Source organism: Pongo pygmaeus, chromosome 2 (assembly GCF_028885625.2).
Source record: "Pongo pygmaeus isolate AG05252 chromosome 2, NHGRI_mPonPyg2-v2.0_pri, whole genome shotgun sequence".
Taxonomy (NCBI): domain Eukaryota; kingdom Metazoa; phylum Chordata; class Mammalia; order Primates; family Hominidae; genus Pongo; species Pongo pygmaeus.
In genome coordinates, this window is record NC_085930.1 from 103,737,472 (window position 1) to 103,759,183 (window position 21,712).

The 21,712-nt window shown below is 56.1% G+C and overlaps 2 protein-coding genes across 4 annotated transcripts; both read left to right on the forward strand.

The window, feature by feature from the left end:
• The first annotated feature begins 1,450 nt into the window (after window positions 1–1,450).
• On the forward strand, window positions 1,451–5,636 carry LOC129033416 (uncharacterized). Its single transcript, XM_054481972.2, has 2 exons — window positions 1,451–2,277; window positions 2,680–5,636. The coding sequence occupies exons 1-2, from the start codon at window positions 1,629–1,631 to the stop codon at window positions 5,607–5,609; spliced, it is 3,579 nt and encodes a 1,192-aa protein (XP_054337947.1). The 5' UTR covers window positions 1,451–1,628; the 3' UTR covers window positions 5,610–5,636.
• Window positions 5,637–8,919: 3,283 nt separating this feature from the next.
• On the forward strand, window positions 8,920–20,937 carry CAMKV (CaM kinase like vesicle associated). Of its 3 annotated transcripts, XM_054481981.2 has the most exons (12): window positions 8,920–9,112; window positions 16,524–16,632; window positions 16,750–16,881; window positions 17,061–17,135; window positions 17,349–17,487; window positions 17,626–17,746; window positions 17,908–17,983; window positions 18,074–18,210; window positions 18,377–18,455; window positions 18,668–18,755; window positions 19,045–19,156; window positions 19,250–20,937. In XM_054481981.2, exons 2-12 carry the CDS (start codon window positions 16,538–16,540, stop codon window positions 19,606–19,608), a joined length of 1,413 nt encoding a protein of 470 aa, XP_054337956.1. In that variant the 5' UTR covers window positions 8,920–9,112; window positions 16,524–16,537; the 3' UTR covers window positions 19,609–20,937. The 3 variants fall into 3 exon arrangements, with proteins under 3 accessions (XP_054337956.1, XP_054337955.1, XP_063517182.1); XM_054481980.1 differs by having other exon boundaries at window positions 8,921–9,112; window positions 19,045–20,937; XM_063661112.1 differs by lacking the exons at window positions 8,920–9,112; window positions 16,524–16,632 and adding an exon at window positions 16,645–16,652 and having other exon boundaries at window positions 19,045–20,937.
• The last annotated feature ends 775 nt before the right edge of the window (window positions 20,938–21,712 follow it).

The window sequence follows — 21,712 nt, forward strand, 5'->3', positions numbered from 1 at the left end:
AACCTGTTTCCTGGGTGGAAAGACTGAGGCCTGAAAGAACACAGCCCTGCCAGACAGAGGGAGGAGGCCCAGAGCTCAGATCTGGTGGGAAGGAGGAGGGCCTGACCCTACCACAGGTTAGAACCTCCAGACCTGGGCCCGTGGCAATGTGCAGCTCTCCAAACTGTTGCCTAGGCCTGTCCTTGTGGCTATAGGGCAGCTCTGAGCCTAGGCTGCTGCTCCAGGAAGGTTCCACTCATCCCTGCCCCCCTTTTTTTCTCTCCATTTAAGAAATGGGGCCGGGCGCAGTGGCTCACACTTGTAATCCCAGCACTTTGGGAGGCCGAGGTGGGCAGATCATGAGGTCAGGAGATCGAGACCATCTTGGCTAACACGGTGAAACCCCGTCTCTACTAAAAAATACAAAAAATTACCCGGGCGTGGTGGCGGGCGCCTTAGTCCCAGCCGCTCGGGAGACTGAGGCAGGAGAATGGCGGGAACCTGGGAGGCGGAGCTTGCAGTGAGCCGAGATCACGCCACTGCACTTCAGCCAGGTGACAGAGCGAGACTCTGTCTCAAAAAAAAAAAAGAGAAAAGAAATGGAGGGCGGAGTTGCCCACCTGGTCTGGTAGCTTATATTTCCTATGCATCCCCCCATCCAATTTGTTGTCTGACTTGTCCTTGCTGTATATGCAGCTCTGCGCCCACTGCATACTCAGTCCTCCACCCACTATGTCCCCACTGTGGGGCTAGCTCCTGGGACCACTGTGGTCTTACCATCCTGTAATTGCCACTTGGCTAGCCCTGTGGCTGCTGTGGTGCAGCCCTGTGCCCAGAGCTCTGCCCCCATTATGGCCAAGATGAAGCTGACACAATGTGACAAGAGCTAGAACATTCTGACTTGAGGATTCTAAGCAGAGGTCCCACCCCCACCCCTGCCACCCCCATCCCTACCCCTGCAGGATACTGGTCCTGGGCTTCAGGGACATGTGGCTCTGGGGAGGGGGCTCCATGAGGCGCAGGCAGAGGAGAACCATCTGGAGCAGCAGAGACTGCCAAGAAGCTGCTGTCCCTGGAGCGGGAGCCGGGGAACATAGGGAGGGGAGCTTGAGACTGAGCTTGGGTCCCTCACCCACTTCTGCCTCCCAGGGCTGAGTGGTGAAGGGACTTTGCACCCCATCCAAAGGTCCTGTGCCAGGGGCTTCCTCAGAGTCTCCCCTGCCTACCTTTTTCCTCTGGCCTTATCCTGACAGTTCCTGGCCCTCACTGTGGGACTAGCCTGGGCAGAATGTGCACCTGGCTGGGAAGGATAGGGGAGGCTGGCCTGCAGCTGGCTGACTTCACTGGTGTCCCCTGGCCCCCTGCCTCCTAAAGTTCCCTGGGCAAGCCTCCGTTCTTCAGGAGCATGGGGCCCCTGGTTTCCTACACTCTGTCACTCCCCAGGTCACTGTGATGTCACCCCTTCCCCAGAGCCACATGTCCCTGAAGCCCAGGACCAGTATCCTGCAGGGTTAGCAATGGGTGCAGCAGGGGTGGGGGTGGATCCTCTGCTCAGAATCTTCAAGTCAATCCCCAGGGGGCTGTGATGTGTAAGGTCACCATGGCAATGGCGTGGGGGCAGGGCACCTAGGGCATGGAGCAGGAGGACTATGGAAGCCACCAAGAAGGTGGGGGGCCCTGATCCATCGGGTCCCCAGGACCACCCCTCAGCTGGCAGCCAGCAGCTGGGGAGTGGCCTCAGAGGGTCTCAGGGACCATGGATAAGCTCAGAATCCCTATACTTCAAGCAGGGGTTGTCATTGTCTACCAAGACCATCACTGATGGCGCCTGTGGCCCAGCCTCCCAGGCCCGCATCCCTGGGCCCATTTGCCAGCTACTCCAGGATCCTGCTTGGGTTAGCTCCCAGTGCTGCTGTGAGCAGGCCTCCCAGGATGCCCCGAGACTCTTCTCCACTAGCATATCTTCAAGTCCCATTGTGGGAGCCCAACAACATCTCATCATGGAGGATGTGACCCTGACCTTACCAGAGTGCACGCACAGTGACAGCACCAGTGACATAGCCCAGCGTGGACCCTGCTGCCTTCGGCTTCAGGTGCAGAATTTAGGGGAAGGCAAGCCTCCAGCTAAGGTCCTGGTAGGCTGGGGCAAAGGCCCCTGCAGCTCCGACCAGATAGCCTCCTTGGGCAGCAGGAAGAGTCGGTGGCTATCCTTCCTTCTCTCAGGAGAGAATGGTGCTCCCGAAGCCCAAGGTGCTCTTCTGGCTCCACCTCAGGATCTAGCCCAAGATCAGGACCAGGGTAAGTGTCCAGCTCAGGCTGCTGCGCTAGTTACACATTCTTTTTTTAAATTTCTTTCTTTCTTTCTTTTTTTTTTTTTTGAGACGGAGTTTTGCTCTTGTTGCCCAGGCTGGAGTACAATGGCGCAATCTCAGCTCACTGCAACCTCCGCCTCCTGGGTTCAAGCGATTCTCCTGCCTCAGCCTCCCAAGTAGCTGGGATTACACGTGCCCGCTATCACATCCAACTAAGTTTTGTATTTTTAGTAAAGACTGGGTTTCTCCATGTTGGTCAGGCTGGTCTCAAATTCCCAACCTCAGGTGATCCACCTGCCTTGACCTCCCGAAGTGTTGGGATTATAGGCGTGAGCCACCGTGCCTGGCCTTACACCTTCTTTTCTGTCACTGACTCCTCCAATTCCAGCTTGGGCTATGACTCCAGCTCTGGATGTTACCCCAACCCCCACTGCAGTTGAAACTGACACCCATACCATTGATCACCTGACTGACACCACTGCAGTCACCAAGGGCCCATCTCAAGACCTCCTTCTCAGGAAGTATGGCAATCAGTGGTCAACTGTCTTGGAGTCTTCCAAAATAGTTGCATCTTGCCAGGACAAAGTGAATCTCCACTCTAAGGAGGAGCCTCCCATCCCGAAGCCTACTCTAGAAGAGTGCCTAGACCATGCTCAGGAGGACGAGGTTACCAGAAGGAAGGTGCCAACTGAGGAGGCTGAAAACCCCGTGAAGAAACTTCCGGGCTCTACCTCCAGGCCAGGCAGCCCAATGCCAGGCCCAGAGCCCCCAGTTATCTCCAAGTCCCAGAGGAGTAGCCAGGAGATCTGTAGCTCTCAGCCACAGAAGCAGCTCCCCAATGTCTGTGACAATACCAGCTCTAATGTGCCACTGTCTGCCTACCAAGTAACCTGCCACAAGCAGTCCCCATTCCAGTCTCCCAAGGAAGCCATGCAGATCCCCCTCTCCAGTGCACCAACCTGCCAGCTTCAGGAAGTTGTGGAAGACCGTGTGCTGGTGTTTGATATGGCCACAGGCAGCACCAGGATGGGGCTGCTGTGCCATGACCCTGTGGGCTCACGGGCAGTGCTTGTGGGCCTCATGCCCAGCCACCCATCCATCTATGTCCCTGAAAATATGCTGTCCACCCAGCTGTTGGTCAAACCCATCCTGTCTCCTGACAGTAATCACTCCAGCTTTTGGTCTATCACACCCATGCTGTCCAGCCCAGTGCCCTGCAGCCTCTCATCTGGCAGCTACCGAGAGGTAGCCCTGATTCCCAAGGAGGCCAGGCTCAATCTGGAGTCATGGGACTCCCCTGGTACTGAGACACCCATCAGGGTTGGGATGCTCACTAGGCCTGTTCCACTGGGGATGCCCCTCCAATTTGATGAGAGGATACTGACCCATGTCCCTAATACTAGCTGGTCCAAGCCTGATGGTGAAAAAAATGAACCTAGTCATACCATCTGGATGCTAGACCCTTCCATGGCACCCTCTAGGATGCCAGATGCCTCCATAGTCCAGACCAAGAAACTGCAGTGGATGAACTCAGAGCCTGCTGCACCAGCCGATACCCAGGAAGTGCCCAGATCCTTCCTCCAGGAAGACATATGCAGCCACGAAGAGGTCATTCCTGCTCACCCTGATAACCCTCAAGCCAAAGATGCTGGACAGGCTCTCCTCACTGGGCAGATCCTCCTTGCTGGACAGCTACCCCTACCTGAGCACCCCCTTACTGATCAACCCCCTCTCACTGGGCAGACACCCGTTGCTAGGAATCCCTCTTTATCTAAAGAACCCCCCATCACCAAAGAGCCCACTCTTTCAAGATGGTCCCCCAACCCTGGAGAACCTGGCCAGGTCTCCACCCAGGAAGATGAGCCCTTAGGCCTGCCTACTCATGTAGGGGTATTTCAGGTGCCCCTGACCCCTGAGGAGACCTGTATCTATATGAGTAGAGACAAGGTTGGCATCAGTAATATTCAGCACTCCATCACGCATCAGCAGCAACCTGGCAACTCCCCTGGGACCCAGGAGGAGCAGCTTCCCTTGATCACATTTACCACACCTGGCACTGGACGCAAGGTCTTGCCCATGGCCATGGTGGCCACTGAGCCCCAGAGTGCCCCATTCAAGCTGACAGCTGAGGATCTTACACACTTATCAGTGGTTGCACACCTTGGACTGCCCCACGGGGCCTGCTATGAACTGGTGTCCACCATGGATGCTCTGCCAGTTCGGTCGCCAGTGCTCTGCTGCCACTCACTGGGACCCTTCCAGGACATGGCGGCCGTGGTGATTGATACAGGCACAGGATTCACCAAATGTGGACTGGCTGGAGAGGACCATGTCCTCAGTGTCATACCCTCACGAGTTCAGCTGCTGCAGCACCCAGCCCAGGGCCAGCCACGATATGCAGTGCCTGAAAACCAAGAGGGATCCTATTCAGTGCTGAACCGTGGTGTGGTCTATGACTGGGATGCACTAGAGGTGCTATGGCAGCACCTGTTCTATTGCAGGCTGGGTGTGCAGCCCGAGAAGCTGTCTGTGCTCGTAGCCGACTCACCCATCTCACCACGCACCAACCGAGAAAAGGTGGCTGAAATACTCTTTGAGCATTTCCATGTCCCAGCCATGCAGACAGTGCATCAGGCCCTGCTGGCGCTCTATGCTTATGGACGTACCACTGGGCTGGTGCTGGGCAGTGGCCATGGCACTTCCTATGTGGCACCCATCCTCACTGGGGATCTGGCTGCACTTGACACCTACCGGCTGGATGTGGCTGGTGCTGACCTTACTGACTACTTGGCCCAGCTGCTGCAGAGAAATGGCCACTCACTGCCCCAGGCAGGACTGATCAACCAGATGAAAGAGGCCTGCTGCTACGTGGCCATGGACGTGGCAGCTGAGAGGGTCCACACCCAGGCGCAGGCCCAGGTGGACTTTGTGCTTCCAGACAAGCAGGTTATCACGCTGGGGCCTGAGCGCTTCTGCTGCCCTGAGGCCCTCTTCCAACCCAATCTGATAGGTCTCAACCAGCCGGGCCTTCCACAGCTGGCCCTCCTAAGCATCAGCCGGTTGGAGGCCAAGCAGCAGGAGCAGCTACTGGCCAATGTGGTACTGGACGGTGGCAGCACCCTCGTGAGTGGCTTCCCCGAGCGCCTGAGACAGGAGCTGGGCCCTGGTGCTGCTGTGCTGGGGTCTCCCCACCGTGCAGTTGCTGCCTGGCTTGGGGGCTCCATCATGGCATCCCGGAGCTCTTTCCAGAGCCTGTGGCTCAGCCGCCAGGAGTATGAGGAAGAGGGCCCATGGGCTATCTATAAGTACCAGCTGTGAGCATATAAAAGTTCTGGTTCTGCTTTCTTTAAGCGCCGTGGTATGTTTCAGCCACAGGGTGGTGTGAGAAAAGCAGGAGTCCAGGCATGGGGTCATGGATGGGGGCCCTGGCTCTCCCAAGGCATGCCCTGCCTCTGCACTCTGGAACTCCATGGGCCCTGGCAACCTACCCTTTCTAGACAGCCCCGGAGCCCCTTGACTGGCATTGGCTCTGATCTGGCCTGACCTTTACTGCACCCCAAGGGCAACCACAGAGAGTGGCTGCTGTGGGTTTTGCCCCGTTGCCCTGACGACAAGTGCAATTACCCTTGATTGCCAGCTTGTTGCCATGGCAATTTCAAACATAATGTAATAACCCACACAGCCTGGAGTGAGTCACAAGGTGGGGGGCGGGGGGCAGCCCCCTCCCCTGGCTCCGGAGGAAAAGACTGCTTGCCCTTCCCCATTGTGGGCCCTCTTCTGGGGACTGAAGCCAAGCAACATGGACAACAGTCAGGCAGTTTCAAAGATGGCTGGGGTCCTGGGGTGGGAGGGTTCTGTCAGAGTTCAGGCTTCTTGGGGAGCTGCACTGCTAATCTAGGTACCTCCTAGAGTCTGAACTTTTGCTGGAGCTCTATGCTGGGTTAGCAGGGGCTTCTATCAGCCAGCCAGAATCTAAGGGCATAGGAGTGCCAGCCTTTGGCACCCTAGGGCAGGGAGTTGGGGGTGCAGATAAGTCCTGGATCCTGGGTAGGAGGCCCAACCTGAGCTGGGAGATGAAGCTCTGTGGATACTGAGGCTCGCACCTTATTCTGCCCCTCTGACTTTCTAGCTTTGATGGGAGCCAGAACTATGAACTTGGGCCCTCTTCTCCTCCTTAGCCTCCCAACCCAGGCAGCCCCTGTCTTCAGGGTACAGGCCTCCTTAGGAGGGTCCTCATAAAGGCTACTAGGCAATGCCAATCTCGATTGCCTCTGCTCTTGTTCCAAACTCTGGTCTGTGCTAAAGGGCCTCCTGCCATCCCTCTGGCCAGTGGAGTGGTGAGAAATCATGTCCCCTGACCCCGTCTGGCTTTGAATAGTGGAAGTAAGAACAAAGCTCAGCATTGGTCCACTCCCTGCCCTGGAAGAGCTAAGAGGATGGCATTCAGCTGATGTTACTATCTCCTGCCTGAAAGGCAGCTGGAGGTTGAAGCCAAAACATTGAAGCTGGTCCCACCCTGCCTGTGCCTTCCTGTCTAGGGGCTGAGGGATAAGCCATGGCTCAATCCTAGCCCTGGGTTCTTGTCTTCAGATTGCCCTCCACAAATGGCAAAGACTTGTCTATCTTCACATACACCAGAGATCAAGGGGCTGCTCTGGTGGGGAGCCTGAAAACAGCCAATGATGTAGAGTCAGCACAGACCCTCCCCACCCCTGGACATGGTCCAGCCCCCTTCCCATGTCCGGCTCTCAAAGCCTGATTCAGCCTCCACAATCCTGAGACTTGTGTCAGGCAGGAAGGGGACTGATAACTCCAGGGACCAGCTACAGCGTCCACACACACGTGCCAGCAAGCACGCCTGGGTGCACAAAGAATGCAGACACACGTGCCCCTGGGCACCATTGCATACACGGTGCTGTTGCATCTCCCTCGGCAAAAGAGAGCATACACACACATACACGTGTGCACACACACCCTGCCACGTGCTCTCACCCACATGCACAGAGCGTGCTTAGGACCAAGAAGAGGTGGAGTACTGCCAGCAGCAGGCAGGGCGCTAAGGAGCCACCCCTTCCCCTGCCTAAAAATCCCCATTCCAGCTTCTCCTTGACCCCCATGCCTGGATAGCCATGACCCTCAGGAAAGACAGAAAACGTGTGTGTGGCATGTGTGGGGTCAGCAAGCCACAGCTTGGCTACACCATAAAACTCAGAGACCCATTGTTTCAAGAATAGTGGGCAGATGGCAGGAAGGACTCAGTGCCAGGCCATTCATTCATTCTGCAGACATCAGCCGAGCATACTGAGATGAGAAACGGGTTCTGCCTTGCAGATACCCAGCCTGCCAGGAGATTCCTACCCAGTGGTGGGGTGGGTCCCATAACCCGAGACCACTCAGAGCCCAGGGACCCCAGAAGTGGCACCAGCCTGGCCTAGAGGAGATAACCCCAAGCTAGGGAGGAATGTGAAGGGCTCAGTACCCCCTCTGGAGGAAAATTTTGAGGAACCTTGTTTGAGGCGGTCATTTCCTAAGCTAGCCTTCGGTCTGAGCCCCAGCCCCAGCTTCTGGACTTGGACAGTCCCTCCTGTCATCAGCCATGGGTGGCCATGCAGGGCAGCCTCAAGATGGCTGAGGGTTTGGGGATGACGCCAACTCCCTCTCCCACAGCAGGGTCAGGAGGCTCACTGTGGGGAGTGAGGTGGGATAAAGCCCAGCTCCAGACACTGAGAGGCCTGAGTCTGGCTTTCAGATACTGGCCTTAGGATGGTCCTCAGGGCTTGTGAGGGGTGTGGGTCAGGCTTTGGGTCCGTGAGCCTCACTGACAAGGGACAGAGAAATGGCCAAGGACTTCCTTTAAAGCTTCCTCCTGGTGGTTCTGAGCCTCCTCCCTCTGATTAGCACCCAGGCCAGGTGGGATACCTTGGTACCACAGTTCTCCTGTGTCCCCATATCCCAGGCCAGGCCACTAGAGTGATACAACTCATGAAGTGTTTGAGAGTGATTAGACTGAAAAGAAAGCAGAGGCCACACCATGTCACAGGTGACTTTTATAGTTTGGGAAATTTGGTGCCACACAGGAGGGGGTTGACTGTGCCGCCACCCTTACTGGGACTTATGGTTGGGAAAGACTCTGGCCTTGCAGGAGTTGGGTATGGGGTGGGATAGGAGACTTTGCTACCACAGTCTAGGGCCCTCACTGTTTTCACACTGACTACTTGCAAACACACACCTCTGTGTGTTTACTGCTCCTAGCTAGGGGAGCCTGCCTTAGCCCGACTGCCCATCTGGTTTTTCTAAGTTGGTCCTGCCTTTTGGGTCGGGTTCGGGGAGCTGGGCAAAGCCCTGGTTCCCTAGAGACTAATGACTGGCAAGCGATCCTATGCAGCTCCAGGACTCAGGCTTTCCCCCAACTCTCCACTCACCACCCCTTACATTGGGCATAGGAGGCCTCCTCCAGCCCCAGGCTGAGGGCCTAAGGCAGCCGTTGAGAACCTTGGCCAGGGCTAAGCAGGCCAGTGCTCACCAGCACCGCTGCCATCCCGCGCGCGCCTGCTCTCCAGTGGGATTCTGCCCTTAAGGCTCCGCCAGGGTCGGGGCGGGGCCGGTTGGGAGGCCCCGCCCCCAGCCCGCCCCCGGCCCGGGGTGCGAATCCGGTGCCGGCAAGCGGCTGGCGATGCTGGAGGTTCGCTAGCCGAAGCGGCTGCATCTGGCGCCGCGTCTGCCCCGCGTGCTCGGAGCGGATTCTGCCCGCCGTCCCCGGAGCCCTCGGCGCCCCGCTGAGCCCGCGATCACTTCCTCCCTGTGACCAACCGGCGCTGCAGGTGCGGGGCGGGCCGGGCTGGGGGCGCTTCCCGAACGCAGGTTGTGGGGCCTTGGGGGATTGTTTCCCTGGCTCGAGATTCGGGATGCAGAGTGCGCGGGGGCGCAGCGAGGGCTCGAGGTCCTGGCGGGGTCAGAGCGCGCGGGCTTTGCAGATTTGGGGGACGGAGTGCGGGGTCGGGCTAAAGTTCCCCATTACCTCGGACGGCTTGGGGGTTCTGGGGGGAAGCTTCTGCGGCTCGGAATTATGAAAAGATTAACCCTCGAAGATTCGTGGTCCCCCGTGAGGATAGGGGCCGAGAGCTGAGCCGTCCCTCCCCGTTCCCAGAGCCGCCTCCAGCCCCTCCCAACTGTCCCCGGGCCCCTTCCCTCCCGCTTAGCAGTCACTAATTTCCATGACAACGGAGAGTTCTTTATGGGCGACAACCCGGAGGGGGCTGGGCAGGCCTGCCGCGGGGTGGGGGAGGAAGCTCCAAGCCCCTGGGGACCAGCAGCCCCCCAGCCAAAATTCAGCTTCCAAGCCTTCACCTGGGTGCCAGCCGGGGGTCCAGTGCATGGACCCACGTGCATGGTGGGGGTGGGGGCGCACATGTTCCTGCTGGGAAGTGCGGGGCTTGGTGCTCACACGTGTGCTTTCCGCATGTGTGTTGCTGTGCCAGCGGGGGCGAGCCAGCAGCACTTGGGAAAGGGGTCAGGGTGGCACCACGGTGGGGAGCAGGGCCCCTGGCTGGAGGTGGCTGGGATAGTGACAGCGTGAGCTTCTGCCTTCCCCAGCTTGTACTGTCTGGCAGAGACCCTGGGCTCTTGAGCCCCAGCCCCCTCCCCGCATAGCTCTGCCAAATTGCTTTTGTCCGCACCTCCCAGGCAGAGAGCCTGCTCCACCAGGTTCCTTCCTAAGGATCAGGGCCCTCTGTCCCACACTAAAAGCTCAGAGTCTGCAGTAGTCCAGTCCCTGTGCTGTACTTCCCTTACCCCCAAGTCCAGGCTTTGAGCCCCCAGGACTACCTTCAGAGACCTGGTGCCCTCCCCCACCCTCAGAGTTGATTCCTGGCAGCTCCAGCGACTTCTGAGCCTCAGTTTCCTCAACTGGGGAACTGGTGTCTCCACTCAGAGTCAGGTTGGTTTCCAGGGTGGGGAAAGGGTCTCCCTTTTCTAATATTTGGTGTGGACCCTTCAGGTGCCCTCCTAGGCTGGCTGTTCACATATCTCTGATGGCCCTACTCTCCAGCCCCATGCCCTGGCCAGCACTCACAGGCAGGCAAGCAGTCCTCTGCCCTGGGAGAAGGCCAGATTCCATGGTTTCCATTTGGGGAAACTGAGGCATGGGGAGGGGAAGGGCTGTGCAGTTATCCTGTTTCTGGGTTGCTTGTGGTGCCGTTTCTGGCACTCATGGCAGGATCTGCTGTTGGGGGTTGGTGAGAGGGGATTAAGCAGAGCTGTAAGAGGGGCTCTGGGGACCCAAAGCCTGGAAAGGATAACAGATGGGGGAGGGGTTGGCTGGGAGGGTCTAAGTACAGCTGGGCCAACTGAGAAGAGGGACTATAAAGGGAAGCAGCCAGGCATCCGAGCCTCATTTCCATCCCCCTATGCGTCTGCCTTCAACATGTTGGACCTGCTTTACCTAAGCTGCCGTGATGGCAGAGAGATGGGCTGGGAACTGTCCTGACTAGGGGGCTGCAGCAGCTGGCCTCTTCCCCACCAACTTGCTCCAAGGAGCTGGCCTCCTTTTGGCTGTGCCTCCTACGCCAAGTTCAGTGTATGTTTCGGGGTTACAGGAGGGTGCAGTCTCGAAGGTCCCGGTACCATGGATAGCTCCTGGCCCAGGGATTTAGAGCACATTGCCATGGAGGCCTTAGGGCTCTGCTGGGCACCCATCCGCCCCCTTCAGAACTCCTGTCCACCTCCCTTTTCCTGCCCTTTGTGCCTGTGTCCCTTTTACTTTGTCATCTCCTTGCTCCTCTTCCATCACAGGTTCTGTCTTTGTCTGTGTCTCTGCCCCATTCTCTTTTTACTAAATTCTCTCCATCTTCCCACCTCCCCTTTCTTGATGGGGACCTGGGTCACAGAACCTTGAAGAAGGAGCCAGGCTAAAGTCTCAGGAAATTCTTGAAGAAGGGACCTGACCAACACATCTCCCCTCCCCCTCCCCTTGTTTTAAAACTTCCATCACCATAGCAACCCTTTACTCTAGTGCCTTCCTCTGCATTTCCCCTCCTCCACCCACAGGGAAGCAGAGCCTCCAGTGGATTCTCCTTCAGGGGTTCAGAGATTTGTACCCCAAGTGCTTGGGAGGAGACAGCTGGCCTTTGGCTCTGCCTGCATGTTGAGAGCTAAACTTTCGGGATGTAGCACTGGACTGCATGCCCACCCCCAAGACTGGAGAGACCTCCCCACAATACTCCCTCATTAGATGGGCAAAATTCAGCTGTAGGAAATTCTACCATGATTTAGCTGGAGCCTGAGGCTCAGTCAGGGCAGCCCCTTGACCGGTCCCCTGAAGCAATTGGATGGTGGTCTAGAAGCTTGGCCCTTGTTCCTAACAGACCTTGAGTGAGGTCTTCAGCTCCCCTGGTCCTGTGGGTAACACCTCAGCTGTGAGTTAAGCAGGGCTTGGGCTTCAGCATGTTCATTGCAGCAGGAAACCCAGCCCCAGCCCTTGAGAGAGTAGAGCAGCAGAGAGGAGGGGGTGCCTGCAGGCTGGTGTTCACAGCTGCCACTAAATTAGGAGGTGTTGCCTACAGTTGTTGGGAGGCAGCTGGAGGCCTCTTGGGCCCCTCCTGGCCTCCCTAGATTTACTGCAAGCTCTGGAGTCCCACGTGGCAGGGGACCAAGGTAGCAGGAAACTCTGTTTACGTCTATGAAAGGTAGGGCCTGAACCAGGATGATCTCAGCAGAGGAGGGGACAGGACCCCAATGTGGGGCCTCTGGACCTCTTGGCCTTTGTCTTGTTTGGGCTTTCCCTGGACCAGACTTATCTAAAGATGCAGTAGAGTCCCTGAGGGACCATTTATCACCAGGGCCAACAGAGGACCCCTCAGGATTGCTGGAGGCTCAATTCCCTAAGCCCAGTGGTCAGGCCGTGGGAGCAGGCCGTAACTGGGGAGTGCTTGGCTCTCAGGCTCCATGAGAGCCAGCTGGAGGGCAATGGCGGCACCAGAGCCTGCACTCCCCACAAGCTCCCTTTGGGCAGCCCGTAGTGCATACTGTTCAGTTCCTCTGCAGAGAGTGGAGGGAGCCATGTCTCCAGGGAAACGGCTGTTGTGGAGCTCCCGTGCCCTTCCATGGCCTAAGTGTACCTGAGGAAGAGCTCAGATCCTGTGTTGCTGAGAGGAGAGCTCTCCATTGTTGGGTGTTGGGTCTGGGCCATGGGGGTGAGAAATACAAACCCCTTCCACTTGGCCTCCTCTCTTTCTGAGAGCTGTCCCTTGGCTGTTCCTCCCAGGTCTCCTTTGTTGCAAGCAGGTACCCAGGGCTTGGTGCACACACCCGAAGCCTCCCAGGGAGCAACAGTGGATAGCAGATGGTGGAGTGGGTGTGGGCGGAGGGAACCAAGGTGCTAATTGAAAGCCAGGCCCCTCTTTCTCCTCTCTTTGCCCTGGGGCCAAGTCCGGGGCCCCAAGCCAGTATAGTTAGACTGGGGAGGAGGAGGAGGAGGGGGAGGGGGAGGGGGAGGGGGAGGGGGAGGAGGAGGGGGAGGAGGAGGAGGAGGAGGAGGAGGAGGAGGAGGAGGAGGAGGAGGAGGGACTGGCTGAAATTTGGGCAGCCATAGTAGGGGGCAGGGGAGACAGATCTGTTCCCATCTCAGCCTTGAGGCTTCAGGACATGGCTCCAGGCTGACATTACAGGTGGAGGCCCAGTTTTCTGTGCCTTTCATGGGACAGACCCCCGTGACCAGCCCTGGACCCCAGTGGGCATGAATGCATATGCAGAGCCGAAAGCTGGGGCCAGGATCAGGGACAGGCATGCACAAAACCTCCCACCCACGCCACACTGGCAGAGCTGGGAGCTGTTGGAGTGGGGTGGGGGGTGGGGCATGGAGGTTGTGGAAGGTATCTCAGAAAAGGGCCATTTTGAGTCTGGCCTTGGAGCATCAGGATTGTTTTGGACAATGTGTTGCACAAACCACCTTATAATGTCAGAAATCACAATGAAAGAAGAGATTCAGTTCTGCTCTCAGCACCTCGCTCATGTGGCAGCTGCTCCACAGGAAAGCTAAGGTGGGCAGAGCTCTTGCCAGTGCCCACACTTCCTACCATTGAGTGGACACAGTTGAGCTGGCGAGTCACCTGTTGTTGGACATTTAGGTAGTTGCTGAATTTTTTTTAATGTTATAAATAACTCTGCTGTGACAAATAGGAATCTGACGGGAGGCTTTTGGGGGAAGGGCACTCTTGCCAGAGGGAATGGTGTAAGCAAAGCAACAGAGCTGGGGCACAGGTCCCTCCCAGCCTTCTTGGGAGACTGCAGGCTAAGGTACCACCCTCCTGCCCAGTACACAGCCCTCAGACTGAGATGACTGTTGCAGGCCCCCTCCCGCAGATGTTATGGTGTGAAAATGTGTAACCGGCAATGGTAACTGGCTATGCCTCTGCTCTCAGCTGTGAGGATGGGATTCTGGCCACATGCTTCTCCCCAGTGGAGGAGTGCAGGGTTGTGGCCATGGTGGCAGACATGCAGTCAGTGACGATCTTCAAAGCCTCTCCTTTGCCTCTGTTGTGCCTCACAAGACGGTTTAAACCCTGTCTGGAATAACGCTGATGAAATGAATTTGTATTCCCTGAGCCCAAGCAACCCAGATGAAGGAATGATAGAGTTTGTTCCCTAATTCTGAAGGCAAATCTGAGGGAGAATTTCCAGGGCTGTGACTCCTGGGAATCACAGCCTGGTGGCTAGCTTCTGCCTGGGAGGAAGCAAGTAGCAGCCAGGGTTGGCCATGGGGCTTGTTTGGGTCCTGGTCTTTGACTTTGGCTGTCAGAGTTCATCTTGCCAAGCTGCCTCCTCTGACTCCTCCCTTCTCCACTACCTTGAGGCTGTGAATGCCTTCAGGTTGGGGAGCATCTAGGTACCCCCAGGCCCTAGCTCAGGCCCTGCACACAGCAAGTGCTAATTGGCATGGAGGGAAAACATGCACAGTCAGCAGAGGCAGAGCAATTTCAGCGCAGCCTCAGTGCAGAGCTTGCTGTAGCCCCAGTGTCACACTGACTGGGTATTATGGAGGCACACCCTGGCGTCAGATCTGTGAAGGTCTAGTCACTAACCCCCCACCCCCACCTTTGAGCATGGGCTATGAGTGCCTTTTCCTTTGGACACTGGAGTCAGCTCACCTAGCACTACAGATGAGGATTGGGCTGTAATTGGCAAGATTGCAGACCTGTGGGACACCGTGCCCCAGGTGGAAAGAGTGCCTAGCGCTCACTGAGCCAGCTGTATCTGTTCTGTTTGGGGGCCTCGCACCTGGACCTGACAGCCCAGGTCCCCTGTGGGCCCCAGTGGGCATGAAAGCATATGCAGAGCCGAAAGCTGGGACCAGGATCAGGCTTGTTTTGCTCTTCCTGACCAGTACACCTGCTTACCTCCTGGCAAATCTTTCCCTACTGAGTCCTAATGCTGCCTCCAAAGCTTTACCTTGCCTCTCCACCCAGATTATCCCTCTGAGGAATCACCCAAGCACTGTGCCTGAGTGCAGTATTTACTAAATTCATCGAAGTCATTATAGTAAAATAGTAAAAATTCGCACAGAAAATTAGTAAACAAAAGATATGTCTGCCCTTTTGACATCCAATTCTTTGCCCAGGAGAGAACTCTTATTTCCTTCAGTATTCTTCCAGAAAAGAGTTTGTGAGGGTACATCAGTATGTAAACTTTAAAAAATTTACTCAAGCCGGGTGTGGTGGCTCACGCCTGTAATCCCAGCACTTTGGGAAGCTGAGGTGGGAGGATCGCTTGAGCCCAGGAGTTCAAGAACAGCCTGGGCAACATAATGAAATTCTGTATCCACAAAAAAATTTTAAAAAATTAGCCAGTTGTGGTGGTGTGCACCTATGGTCCGTTCCTAGCTACTCAGGAGGCTAAGGTGGGAGGATCGCTTGAGCCCAGGAGGCTGAGGCTGGAATGAGCTGTGATCATGCCACTGCATTCCAGCCTGGGTGACAGAACAGCCGGGCATGGTGTGGGTGCCTGTAATCCCAGCTGCGGTGGGAGGATCGTTTGAGTTCAGGAGCTCTGGGCTGCAGTGCGCTATGCCAGTTGGGTGTCTACACTAAGTTTGGCATTAGTATGGTGACTTCCTGGGAGCTAGAGATCATCAGGTTGCCTAAAGGAGGGGTGAAGCAACCAAGGTCAGAGACGAAGCAGGTCAAAACTCCTGTGCTGATCAGTAGTGGGCTTGTGCCCGTGAATAGCCACTGCACTCCAGCCTGGGCAACATAGTGAGACTTGTCTCTAAAAAAAGAAAGAAAGAAAGAAAAGAAAAGAAATAGGTCTTCCAGAATCCCCCCATGTGTCCTGATTCAATCATAACCCCTCCTTTTCTCTTAGAAGAGACCATTATCTGACTCTGCTTATTTCCTAGCTTTTCTTTATAGCTCTACTGCTGTGTTTGTATCCCCAGTACGGGTTTGTTCTGCCTGTTTGAACTCTCTATCAATAGACTCATACTATATGTATTCTCTTGTGTCTTTTTGCACTTAACACTGTGTAAGAGTCACCAGGTGGTTGGGTATAGCTGTAGCTCCTTTGTTTCCATTGCTATATAATATTCCATTGTGTGACTCTACCACAATACATCCTGTTGGTGGTGGTATTTGGTCTGTTTTCAATTTTTGATGATTATGTATATGGCTACTATGAGCATTGTATGACTGTCCTGATGCACAAATGTGTGCACTTCTGTAGGCACGTATTTAGGAGTGCAATTACTGGATCATAGGCTATGTTTGTTTGACTTTAGTGGTTTTACCAAACTGCTTTACAAAGGGGAGTTTGCCCTCTCCTAGCAGTGCTCATGTTCTTCATATATCCACTAACACTTGTTAGCTCTAGACCTTCAGAGATGACTAGCAGGTGGGTGGGTGGTTATAGCCCCCTTCATCTGTAAAACAGCTGGAATTTAAATAAACTGTTTGATAAGCCTTTTTTTTTTAATGTATAGAATACAAAACTATTCCCTTATATATCAGTTTAATACATTTTTTCATATGTAGGCTGTTGTAGTTCAGGCAGCCAAGCTGAGTAGCTAGATGTCTAGCCAGAAAAGCAGGGGTAGGATCTGAGCCTGCCTATCCTCTAGCCCCTCCTGGTATGGTCTCTGCCCCTAGCTTGGCCTGAGCCAGGTTGGGATCTCCCAAAAGCAGCCCCTATGTTGTGAGGAAGTGGAGAGTAGTACAGCTAAGCCAGACCCCATTGTGCCGGCAGGTTAGAGCCTGGCAATGCCGTTTGGGTGTGTGACTCTGGGCGACAAGAAGAACTATAACCAGCCATCGGAGGTGACTGACAGATATGATTTGGGACAGGTCATCAAGACGTGAGTGCCGGGCCTGTCAGGCAAGGCTGTGTGGGCTGGTGGGCAGGGGCTAGGGAAGTCGGAGTGGAGTGCAGCTGATGCTAAGGCCAGGCCTGAGTGGGTGCCTGTCGGCTGCAGTGAGGAGTTCTGTGAAATCTTCCGGGCCAAGGACAAGACGACAGGCAAGCTGCACACCTGCAAGAAGTTCCAGAAGCGGGACGGCCGCAAGGTGCGGAAAGCTGCCAAGAACGAGATAGGCATCCTCAAGATGTGAGTTTGAGGCCTGAGGTTGGGGCAGGGTGGGAGGCAGCAGGGAAGGGCTTAGAGGGCAAGTGGCCTCAGGCAGTCCCAGCCTCTGGCCAATTAGTCTGCTGTGGCCATTGTGGCGACCACAGCCTCTCCCAGGGGTTCATCCAGCCCTAACTACTGGCTCCCCTCCCTGTCGCCAGGGTGAAGCATCCCAACATCCTACAGCTGGTGGATGTGTTTGTGACCCGCAAGGAGTACTTTATCTTCCTGGAGCTGTGAGTGTGGGTCTGGGGACCCAAGATTCCCCAGCGCCCAGAGCTTTCACCTGTCCCACCCTCTGCAGCTAAGGAAACCCCCTTTCTGGACCCTTGGCGTCCCAGGTCCCTGTGCCTTGCTCAGCCAGCTGCCTGGCGCAGGCAGCTCACCCAAGTGCTCCTGCCCTACCCCCGATTCTGCCCACACCAGGCTCAGGGGCTGGTGTCCCTCAGGGCCACGGGGAGGGAGGTGTTTGACTGGATCCTGGACCAGGGCTACTACTCGGAGCGAGACACAAGCAACGTGGTACGGCAGGTCCTGGAGGCCGTGGCCTATTTGCACTCACTCAAGATCGTGCACAGGAATCTCAAGGTGAGGCCAGAGCCACAGTCAGAGGGCCAGTTGGCAGCTGGGCTGGTACTGGGGTGGACAGCACCTCAGGGCCTTGGTCTAGCCTCCAAGGTCCTCATGGTGTCTTCTGCTCACCCACATGCTATTCTCACACCACAGCTGGAGAACCTGGTTTACTACAACCGGCTGAAGAACTCGAAGATTGTCATCAGTGACTTCCATCTGGCTAAGCTAGAAAATGGCCTCATCAAGGAGCCCTGTGGGACCCCCGAGTATCTGGGCAAGCAGGGGGTGGGGCAGGGGCAGGGGGATAATGGGGGGCAGCCTTCAGGGAGCTGCTCTGGGCAGGGGGAAAATGTGCTCATCTCAGGAAGCTGGTGTGGATGGTACTGGACCTGGCTAGGCCTGATACTGACCAGCAGATGGGCGCTGTGTTTGTAGCCCCAGAGGTGGTAGGCCGGCAGCGGTATGGACGCCCTGTGGACTGCTGGGCCATTGGAGTCATCATGTACATCCTGTGAGTGGACAGATGGACAAGCAGGCTTGCAGTCAGATGGGGTGGGGGCATGTGTCTGTGGCCTTTCTGTGTGACCCTTCCCCCATGCAGGCTTTCAGGCAACCCACCTTTCTACGAGGAGGTGGAAGAAGATGATTATGAGAACCATGATAAGAATCTCTTCCGCAAGATCCTGGCTGGTGACTATGAGTTTGACTCTCCATATTGGGATGATATTTCGCAGGCAGGTGAGGAGGTGCCTTCCCAGCACTTGGTAGAATGCAAGGGAGTGGGGAGGGTGTCCTGCTCTCATCTTCCTCTGTGGTATTCTGCTTCTGTCCCCCGGCCCATTTATCACCTCTAGACATTGAGATGGGGTGCCCATGACTATCCCCTCCTTGGTTTTGTCCACAGCCAAAGACCTGGTCACAAGGCTGATGGAGGTGGAGCAAGACCAGCGGATCACTGCAGAAGAGGCCATCTCTCATGAGTGGTGAGCAGGGTCCAGGGGAGGGTGGGAGAGGCCAGGGTCCCCCTCACACCCAGCAGCCCCATCTTTGAGGCCTAGAAGGGGTGCAGGCACCTAGAGCTCAGGCCAGCCCAGAGGCTCTGCCTGGTAGTCCCTGGATGCCACATAGAAGGGCTGGGCAGAGTCTCCACAAAGGCTCATTCTCTCAGATCCAGACACACTTGCACCCTTTCCAGGATTTCTGGCAATGCTGCTTCTGATAAGAACATCAAGGATGGTGTCTGTGCCCAGATTGAAAAGAACTTTGCCAGGGCCAAGTGGAAGGTAAGGCTTGGATAACTCCCTTCTTGGCTCTATCCCAAGTATTCCTTCTGGCACTCAGTTTCTTGCCTGCATCACACCCCTGCAGCCACACACAAGCTTTTCTCAGGCCATCAGGTGTGGGTGTAGCCACTGTGATTACCTTAATTAGGAGTGCTGAGCAGCTGAGTACTTGGCCCTGGGGTGGATGGAGGTGGCCAGGGGTACTATGGAAAGAGTTTGGTTTGGTCACTGCCAAGCAATGGATCCAGCAAGCCTCACCCTTAGCCTTTCTCCACTGTGCTCCTTTCAGAAGGCTGTCCGAGTGACCACCCTCATGAAACGGCTCCGGGCACCAGAGCAGTCCAGCACGGCTGCAGCCCAGTCGGCCTCAGCCACAGACACTGCCACCCCCGGAGCTGCAGGTGGGGCCACAGCTGCAGCTGCGAGTGGAGCTACCTCAGCCCCTGAGGGTGATGCTGCTCGTGCTGCAAAGAGTGATAATGTGGCCCCCGCAGACCGTAGTGCCACCCCAGCCACAGATGGAAGTGCCACCCCAGCCACTGATGGCAGTGTCACCCCAGCCACCGATGGAAGCATCACTCCAGCCACTGATGGGAGTGTCACCCCAGCCACTGACAGGAGCGCTACTCCAGCCACTGATGGGAGAGCCACACCAGCCACAGAAGAGAGCACTGTGCCCACCACCCAAAGCAGTGCCACACTGGCCACCAAGGCAGCTGCCACCCCTGAGCCGGCTATGGCCCAGCCGGACAGCACAGCCCCAGAGGGCGCCACAGGCCAGGCTCCACCCTCTAGTAAAGGGGAAGAGGCTGCTGGTTATGCCCAGGAGTCTCAAAGGGAGGAGGCCAGCTGAGTAGGCAGCCTGGTGAGGGGGGGCGGGGGATGGGCAGGAGGGTGGGAGAGTGGATGAGGGGCTTCTCACTGTACATAGAGTCACTGGCATGATGCCCTCGCTCCCCCATGCCCCCGCATCCCAGTGGGGCATACCTAGGGGTCACGGGAGAGCAGTCTCGTCTCCTGTGTGTATGTGTGTGAGTGGTGGGCAGGCCAGTGGCAGGGCCGGCCCCAGCCCCTGCATGGATTCCTTGTGGCTTTTCTGTCTTTTGCTAGCTTCACCAGTTTCTGTTCCTTGTGGGATGCTGCTCTAGGGATACTCAGGGGGCTCCTGCTCTCCTTCCCCTTCCCTTCTTGCCTCACCATTCCCCTGGGCAGGCCCTGCAGGTCCCACACTCTCCCAGGCCCTAAACTTGGGCGGCCTTGCCCTGAGAGCTGGTCCTCCAGCGAGGCCCTGTCAGCGGTCTTAGGCTCCTGCACATGAAGGTGTGTGCCTGTGGTGTGTGGGCTGCTCTAGGAGCAGATACAGGCTGGTATAGAGGATGCAGAAAGGTAGGGCAGTATGTTTAAGTACAGACTGGGCACATGGCTAGGGATACTGCTCACTAGCTGTGGGGGTCCTTAGGAGTGGAGAGAATGAGTAGGAGGGCAGAAGCTTCCATTTTTGTCCTTCCTAAGACCCTGTTATTTGTGTTATTTCCTGCCCTTCCGAGTCCTGCAGTGGGCTGCCCCGTACCCTGAACCTCATGAGCCTCTAAGGGAAAGGAGGAACAATTAGGACGTGGCAATGAGACCTGGCAGGGCAGAGTACAAGCCCAGCACCCAGTGTCCCAGCCCTACTGGGTCCTTACCCTGGGCCAAACAGGGAGGGCTGCTATCTCCTTGCTCTTCCTAGATGCCCACCCCCTACAATCTCAGCCCACAAGTCCTCTCCACCCTAGGGGGCTTGCTGCATGGCAATAACCCATAATCTGATTTGGGGGTTTGCCCTTTACAGGGGCAGATTTTCTGCTCAGTTCAACAATGAAATGAAGAGGAACTCCCTCTATTTCTACAGCTCACTTCTATCAGAGGCCCAGGTGCCTCAGAGCCACAGAGTTGCTTTTTCTGGGATGAGGAAGTAGAGTTAAACTCTCCAGTTTCCTGAGGGAGGCTCCTGACAGGTGCCCTTTGTCAGACCCTACCACAGCCTGGACAGGCAGCCACATTGGTCCTCGCCCTTGCTCGGCACTCCGTGGTGGTCCTGCCCTTCTCCCTGCATGCCTGTGGGTCTGCTCTGGTGTGTGAAGGTCGGTGGGTTAACTGTGTGCCTACTGAACCTGGCAAATAAACATCACCCTGCAAAGCCTCTGGCCACCCTCTTGCCTTTGCTTCCTCTGTCCTACTGGGGAGGAGCCCCTGGAAGGCAGTGGGGAGGGGAGAGGCTGGGAGCAGGTTCACAAGTAGTGGCTGGGAATAGTAGTGAACAGTGCCCTGTGGATTTCTTGGGCTGAGAGTGAAGATCATCTTCACCACAGTGTATTCCTCATTGGTGGTGGTGGTGGGGGTCCTCTGGACTCTAGAAATCCATGTGAGCAGTGGGTCTTGGGCTGCATTTGGACCAAGGAATACTCCCTGGGCTGAGAGCTCAAGTAAGGGCTGCTGTTTTTGACTCCTGTTGACCGAGGAGCCTTACTCTTGATTTAGGCATAGAGCTGGAATCTACCTGGGCCAGCCACCACAAGGACAGACCCTGCTCATAGCCAAAGATAGCTTCCCTGAGCTGGGGAGAGGGTGTACGGTGAGCAATGCACAAAGATTCTATGCTGCTCTGTGTTGATTCCTTCTTTCTGTGAACACCTGTGCTTTCCACCTATGCCCCAAATGAAATCTCACTCTGAGTCTATTTCAGCTGGAGCAGATCAGCTTTATACTATGGGGCTATGCACAGGGTTTCTTCTGGGTAGAGGGAGTAACACTGCCACAGATACTAAACCTAAAAACCCAAAAGTTGACTTACTCCAGCCCAGGTGGGCCTGGGTGAACTCACCAGGGATGCTGCTCTCTGGGAGGACCTCAAAGATAACCTCCTCAAAGATAACTTCTCTGATGTGGGAATAATAAAAAGGATTTGTTAGTCTCTA

Excerpts from the sequence above, each read along its gene's own strand:
- LOC129033416 (XM_054481972.2), top strand. The coding sequence starts at position 1,629 with ATGGAAGCCACCAAGAAGGTGGGGGGCCCTGATCCATCGGGTCCCCAG. Across the intron at positions 2,278-2,679 it reads AGCCCAAGATCAGGACCAGG|CTTGGGCTATGACTCCAGCT; the intron begins GTAAGTGTCCAG and ends CTCCAATTCCAG.
- CAMKV (XM_054481980.1), top strand. The coding sequence starts at position 16,538 with ATGCCGTTTGGGTGTGTGACTCTGGGCGACAAGAAGAACTATAACCAG. Across the intron at positions 17,136-17,348 it reads TACTTTATCTTCCTGGAGCT|GGCCACGGGGAGGGAGGTGT; the intron begins GTGAGTGTGGGT and ends GGTGTCCCTCAG. Across the intron at positions 17,488-17,625 it reads TCGTGCACAGGAATCTCAAG|CTGGAGAACCTGGTTTACTA; the intron begins GTGAGGCCAGAG and ends CTCACACCACAG.